This window comes from Octodon degus, unplaced genomic scaffold (assembly GCF_000260255.1).
Source record: "Octodon degus isolate 3935 unplaced genomic scaffold, OctDeg1.0 scaffold00079, whole genome shotgun sequence".
Lineage (NCBI taxonomy): Eukaryota > Metazoa > Chordata > Mammalia > Rodentia > Octodontidae > Octodon > Octodon degus.
In genome coordinates this window covers 6086304-6092858 of record NW_004524655.1, presented here as the reverse complement: position 1 = coordinate 6092858, position 6555 = coordinate 6086304, and the positions used below count along the sequence as shown (strand labels likewise).

At 45.6% G+C, this 6555-nt stretch overlaps 2 protein-coding genes and 1 non-coding gene across 4 annotated transcripts in view; all 3 read left to right on the top strand.

Annotated features, from left to right (window-relative positions):
- Window positions 1-6: 6 nt before the first annotated feature.
- On the top strand, window positions 7-4491 carry Rplp0 (ribosomal protein lateral stalk subunit P0). Its single transcript, XM_004636247.2, has 6 exons — window positions 7-95; window positions 902-1165; window positions 1252-1398; window positions 1510-1695; window positions 3418-3558; window positions 4262-4491. Exons 1-6 carry the CDS (start codon window positions 42-44, stop codon window positions 4421-4423), a joined length of 954 nt encoding a protein of 317 aa, XP_004636304.1. The 5' UTR covers window positions 7-41; the 3' UTR covers window positions 4424-4491.
- LOC111818117 lies at window positions 3664-3804 on the top strand. The gene has a single exon (XR_002822183.1). It is a non-coding gene; the product is annotated as a small nucleolar RNA SNORA48 (small nucleolar RNA).
- A 1998-nt stretch (window positions 4492-6489) lies between the features above and the next one.
- The window catches only part of Gcn1 (GCN1, eIF2 alpha kinase activator homolog), a 75088-nt gene continuing 75022 nt past the window's right edge, over window positions 6490-6555 (top strand). The window contains exon 1 of one of the 2 annotated variants that reach the window (XM_004636246.1): window positions 6490-6530. In XM_004636246.1, coding sequence (XP_004636303.1) covers window positions 6513-6530 — 18 coding nt within the window. In that variant the 5' untranslated portion in view covers window positions 6490-6512. The remainder of the gene's footprint in view (window positions 6531-6555) is intronic. The other variant, XM_023720903.1, reaches the window with a different exon arrangement.

Sequence of the window (6555 nt, the reverse complement as noted above, 5' to 3'; positions counted from 1 at the left end):
GTCTTTAAACCCTCCGTGGCAATCCCTGACGCACCGCCGTGATGCCCAGGGAAGACAGGGCGACCTGGAAATCCAACTACTTCCTAAAGATCATCGTAAGTGCGGAGTGGATTGTGGCCGCCCATTCAGCAGCCTCCACCCAAGCTTTCGTAGGGATAATCACCTGTCAGCCAGCGTTCTTTGGTGCCAGCCGCAGAGTTCGGTCACCCTTGTGCTTGCCAGGGAAGCGCTTATTCCACTGAGCCATATCCCCAGCCCAACGCTGCTGGAATTTTAACAGTTACCCAAGGAAGATTTCTTATCTGCTAGAAATACATAGGCTCATCGTGGGACAGATGATAGTTTTAGAATCCTGCTTAAGTCTTAGGTAAGGTCTGGGACAAAAAGTGACTCATTTTGAGGAGGCAAAGACCTGTCCAGAAACTGTCTAGTGACTGTTCTCAATGGTTTTGGAGCAGGTCTTTTTAGCCAGAAGGGCTGACCATACTACACTACAGGAATTAGGCTCCTTTGTAGAACTAAGTATCTTATAATCTCATATTTATCTTGCGACTCTTTAGACACGATTTGTATAAAAATCTATGTTTGCTGTTGGTCCCTTGACCAGCTTGCTTGTTTGGGATAGTTTTAATGTTAACAACCATTTTAGTCAGAAGTAACGCCTCATTTCTGATAAACTCAGATTTTTTTTTTTCACCAAACATACGAATCTGATTTTCACTATTCATACCTACCAAGCAAGTGAGGATCAAATGTGAAACTGTTAGAAGTTAGATGGGAAAGAACGTAGAGATATAGAAGAAAGTAAGTGAGATGAACCTGTGTGATTGTGGGGTTTGTTTTCTGCAGATACTTTTTCCCTTTTCTGCTAAACTGTTTTTGGTTTTTCTACTTTATATAGCAACTTTTGGATGATTATCCAAAATGCTTCATTGTGGGAGCAGACAATGTGGGCTCCAAGCAGATGCAGCAGATCCGAATGTCCCTCCGAGGGAAGGCCGTGGTGCTAATGGGCAAGAATACTATGATGCGCAAGGCCATCCGAGGACATCTGGAAAACAACCCGGCTCTGGAGAAACTGTTGCCTCATATCCGGGGGAATGTGGGCTTTGTGTTCACCAAGGAGGACCTCACTGAGATCAGGGATATGCTGCTGGCCAATAAGGTAAAGGGAAATTTGGATTGGAGAGGGAATACTTTTGTCTTTTTAAAACAAAATTGGCCATTCTCATTGTTCTTTTGTTTGTTCAGGTGCCTGCTGCTGCCCGTGCAGGTGCCATTGCACCATGTGAAGTCACCGTGCCTGCCCAGAACACTGGTCTGGGGCCTGAGAAGACCTCTTTCTTCCAGGCTCTGGGCATCACCACTAAAATCTCCAGGGGCACCATTGAAATCCTTGTGAGTGGACCTAGCTTGTCAGTGCTAGATGGGCACATGGGGGACATTTTTGGAGCTATAGACCTGCTGGATGTCCAGGTATTAACTGCTGCTGTTAATATTGTTCTTCAGAGTGATGTACAGCTGATTAAAACTGGGGACAAAGTGGGAGCCAGCGAGGCAACCCTCCTGAACATGTTGAACATCTCCCCATTCTCCTTTGGGCTGATCATTCAGCAAGTGTTTGACAATGGAAGCATCTACAACCCAGAAGTCCTTGACATTACAGAGGAAACTCTTCATTCTCGCTTTCTGGAGGTATGTACTATCCAGCCTAGGCTTGAGTTCCATCCCTGAACTAGTAGGGTAACCAAGTGCAAGCAGTAGTTTAACTTGCCCCCTGCTGTGAAGGATTTACTGAAATAAACTCTTTAGAAAAATGCTGGGTGTGTAATAATGGTTGTTCTAGGGCTTGCAATAATGAGTCTTGGGTGTGCATTAAAGGGTGAACACTGCCAGGTACCATTTCTTGAGTGGACTGATTGTCCTTTTATTTGAGATTGCCTGGTTTTGGCATTAGAATTTTTTTATTAAAATGAATGATGGTGGGCTGGTGAGATGGCTCAGTGGTCTAAAGCACCTACTTAGAACAAGCTAAACAAAGCACAGGGATCACGGTTCAATCCCCCAGCACCACATGCCAGCCAGCCCTGCCCCCTGGTGGGCTGAGCTGGCCACACACACACAGATAAATTAAAAAATAAAATGAATGATGGTGATAGAAAAATGTCTTTTTTTTTAACTTGGGTAAATAAGACCAAAATACCAGGGTGTGTGTCAAAAAATCAGTGTGTATGCATGTGTATATATGCATGTATGTATATGTGTGTGTAGAGTCACTTTAAAAAAAAACTTTATAAAAGTTCAATACTCTGTGATAACACTTTATTTTTTTGTGGAACGGGGGATTGAACTCAGGCTCTTGTGCTTGCTGGGCAAGCACTTATTCTACTGAGCTATCTCCCTGGCCCTGATAACACTTTATTTACTCTTTGGTTCCTGGGATTGTAATTAAGGACCTTGTGTTTTCGTCAGGCAGTCACTATGCCACTAAGCTATATCCCCAGCCCCATATATATTCACTCTTCTATATATGTGATTTTAGGTTTAACCTGTTTCAGTTTTTGTCATTCCTTCAAGATAGTGTATCTTTTTTTTTGGCAGAACCGGGGATTGAACTTGGGCCCTTGCACTTGCCAGACAAGCGCTTATTCTACTGAGCCATCTCCCCGGCCCCAGGATAGTGTATCATTGATAACAGTATTTATATTGTATTAGGTTCATTTAATAATCTAGAGATAATTGAGGGTATACCAGAGGATGTACATAGACTGTTTAATGGGATTCAAGCATTCACAGATCGTTATCTGGGATCATGGAACCGGTCCTGCAGGGATGTGGCAGAAGGACTACTATAATTAATTTAGCTCGGCCGGGGAGATAGCTCAGTAGAGTAAGTGCTTGCCTGGCAAGGGCAGGGTCCTGAGTTAAATCCCCAGTACTGAAAAAAAAAAATTAACTTAGCTCTATTTACTTGGTTGTTTTGAGACAGGGACTCACTACATAGCCTAGGCTAATATTGAACTCTCATCTTTAAATTCATGATCTTGTCTAAGCCTCTTGTGTGCTGGGATTATAAAATTTTCTTTTTATAAAATTTTCTGAATGTCCACTAGAAGTTGAAATTAACATTGGAAATGTTCAGCATGTTCCTGCTGGCTTACACTGGTTCAAACCACCCAGTAGCAAGCCCTGTTGTGAACCTCTTTAGTTTTTCTTGTGGGACTCAATGCTGCTAAATTTGCATTTTGCACAAAACGGTTTGTATGTATGTATGTATTTATTTATTTATTTTGGCGGAACCGGGGATTGAACTCAGGCCCTCGCGCTTGCCAGGCAAACGCTTATTCTGCTGAGCCATCTCCCTGCCCCCCAATGGTTTTTATATACATCATCAAAGTATAATTTTCTTTCCCACAGGGTGTCCGCAATGTTGCCAGTGTCTGTCTGCAGATTGGTTACCCAACTGTTGCATCAGTGCCCCATTCTATCATCAATGGGTACAAGCGGGTCCTGGCTTTGTCTGTGGAGACTGATTACACCTTCCCACTTGCTGAAAAGGTAAGATCTTCCCCTGACTAGTGTGCCTGATAGCATGGTGATAAATGGTAGCCTACTGAGTTTGGGGAAGGGAGGTTCGAGGGATTGAAATATTTTTCAAAATCTCCCCCCTGGCAATGGGCAAAGAGACACCTCATTGGTGGTGGTATTCTTACATCAGTCAGGGGCAGAGTAGATAAGTCCTTTGTTCATCCTAGCTTGATGCCTGGTTGGTGGCCAGAGCTATTTCATGCCTGGGACACAAAAATTTTAAACTTTTTTTTTTTTTTTTTAGCGGAACTGGAGATTGAACTCAGGCTCTTGCGCTTGCCAGGCAAGCACTTAGTCTACTGAGCTATCTCCCTAGCTCCTCTTAAGAAACTTTTGAGATGAGGTCTCTGTAAGGTGTTACATTGTCCTGGCTTGGCTTGAGCTTTTTACTGTAGCCTCTCAGACTTTGGGGTTTATATATATGGGCCACCATGTTATATTTAATGTAGCAGAAAAGATTGGGGGTACAGAGAAGTATGCTAACTCTAAAAATACTGAGATCCAAATAGGGTCTATATGTAAGAGCTGAAACCATCGTCTCCAACTAGGCCATGCTCTCCTGGGTCACTTCTACATAGGAAAGGTTTTATGAGCTTGGACATCTTTGTACAGTGGCCTTAAATGACAAAGAGGGTGTGGATGACCACTTTGATCACTCACTTCTTCCCTTCAGGTCAAGGCCTTCTTAGCTGATCCATCTGCATTTGTGGCTGCTGCCCCTGTCGCTGCAGCCACCACTGCTGCTCCTGCTGCTGCAGCTGCCCCAGCTAAGGTGGAAACCAAGGAAGAGTCGGAGGAGTCAGATGAGGATATGGGATTTGGTCTCTTTGATTGATCATCAAAAAGCAAACTATTCAGCCTGCCTAATTGGCAAAACAAGGAATAAAGGCATATTCTCTTTCAGTTTCTGGGCTCTTCATTTTGTGTATTTTTAGGTTTACAGAGTTTCACACTAGAAAGAGTAGTGGTAAAAAAAAGCACAGCTTATTTGGGGTTGGTATTTTATGATCTCTTAACTAAATGCAGCTACTGTTCTAACAACTTAGTGTTCACTAGTATTTCCCCTTCACCGCAGGGTGCACATTCAGACACCTGTTGGAAGCCTAAAACTACATACAGGTGTCCCTGTGGAAGATGGGTTCCAGAACCCCTTTGGACATGTAAATCTGCCAATTCTCAAGAACTTGACAAGATGGTGTACAGTATTTGCATATAACCTATGCATATTCTGTGTACTTAAAGTTAGGTTACTCTATTTTTGGTGGAACTGGGGATTGAACTCGGACCCTTGCGCTTGCCACGGAAGTGTTTATTCTATGGAGCCATCTCTGGCCCACCTCTATATTAACACCTAGTACAGGTATTGACAGTAGCCACAATGTATTATGGGATGTTAAATGTCATTTTGACCTAGATGTGGAACCCCTTGAAATAGGACTGATAGGTAACAACAGCCTCAGCCTGAGTGCTGAGGCTACAAGGCACATGCCATCATGATGGTCCAGCCTATCAAAGTTTATAAAGCAGATACAGTAAGTTGTGAATAACAAAAATACCCTAATGAAATTGGATCCATTTAACAAGGGTTAACGATGCTGCAGTTGGACTTGAACAGATAGCTACTAAGATATCTTATGCCACGGCTACATGAATATGTCCAGTCCAGCGGGAAAGGTACAAGACAAGGAACAACTTAAAGCCTACAAGTTGTTTTCTAGTACTCAATTCTTAGACCATGGTTAAACTGGGAAGCAAAATTGTAGATGAGGGAAGAGTACCATATTAGAATTTTTGTTACTTTGGTCATCCAGCCATCAGCCTGGGTTTGTCATACTTTTGAGTAGGTTTAGTGTTGGCTGAATTGAAAATAGGCACTCAAGGAGTGCATAAGGTTTTTCAAACTGATGCAGTATTATGACCTTTATTTTTGCGACCAGTATTTTAAAGTGATTACTGATATTTGGTTAGAAAGCTTACAGTTCACTTACAGGTGCTTCTTGGACCATGATTTTTTGGGGAGGGCTAGGGTGGGGAGCAAAGATACTGTGCTATGTAGCCCTGGCTATCCCTGAGCTGAGGGCGATCCTTGAGCCTCGGCCTCCCGAGTGCTGCGATTACAGGCTCCGGGCCATGATGTATTTTAGGTCTGTCAAAAAAGTTTGGCCTTCAAACTCCAAAAGGCAACCAAACCTGAACTGCAAACTTCAGTCTACGAAGCTGCCACATCGACACAATAAATTCAGACGATGCTCCACAGACGTGGCGGCGCTTCTATCCTCTCCCTGCACTTCCCCTCTGTCGCCTGGGTTTACGCTTCCAGCCGTGCGCATCCGCCATTCACGCCCCCAGACGGGCTGCTCAGGTCCGCGTGCTTCCGTGAAGGCTTACCTACACCCGTTTTCTAGCTCTCCCCGCCTCCCTGATCTACATACTCCACAAGGACGAAAGATTCGTTCTTTTACTTAGTGAAGTTCCTTCGGCATATAAGAAGCACTACTTAGGGGCCGGGGAGATGGCTCAGTAGAATAAGTACTTCCCTGGCAAGCGCAAGGACGTGAGTTCAATCCCCCGTTCTGCCAAACTTAACAGTTCTATAAGAAAGCAAAAGCCCACAGGGCGGGTGGCGGGTGTCCAGCCAGGACTTGCGGCTCCATGCGGCCAGGGGCTGCGGGGCGGTCTCACCACGTGAAGGTCCTCAGACCCTCATTATTCCCGGGACCCGCTAACCGACAACCCGACCCCGGAGGCGGGCTCCCGCAGCCCGCGCGCGCGGTCGCCGTCCCGCCGTCCCGCCGTCCCGCCGTCCCGCCCGGGGGCGCCAGGCCCTGGCCAGCTCCAGCCGGCTCCAGGCCTTGCTCTGCCGCGTGGGCCCCGCCGTGACCCGGAAGCTCTCCGGAAGCGGTTCCGGAGTCAGCGCCGGCAGAATGGCGGCCGACACGCAGGTGAGGCGGGTGGCTGCGGGGCCGA

Bases quoted from the DNA above. Each gene is read 5' to 3' on its own strand.
- Rplp0 (XM_004636247.2), top strand. From the start codon at position 42: ATGCCCAGGGAAGACAGGGCGACCTGGAAATCCAACTACTTCCTAAAG. The intron at 1,399-1,509 runs GTGAGTGGACCT...ATTGTTCTTCAG, and splicing joins GGGGCACCATTGAAATCCTT to AGTGATGTACAGCTGATTAA. The intron at 3,559-4,261 runs GTAAGATCTTCC...TCTTCCCTTCAG, and splicing joins CCTTCCCACTTGCTGAAAAG to GTCAAGGCCTTCTTAGCTGA.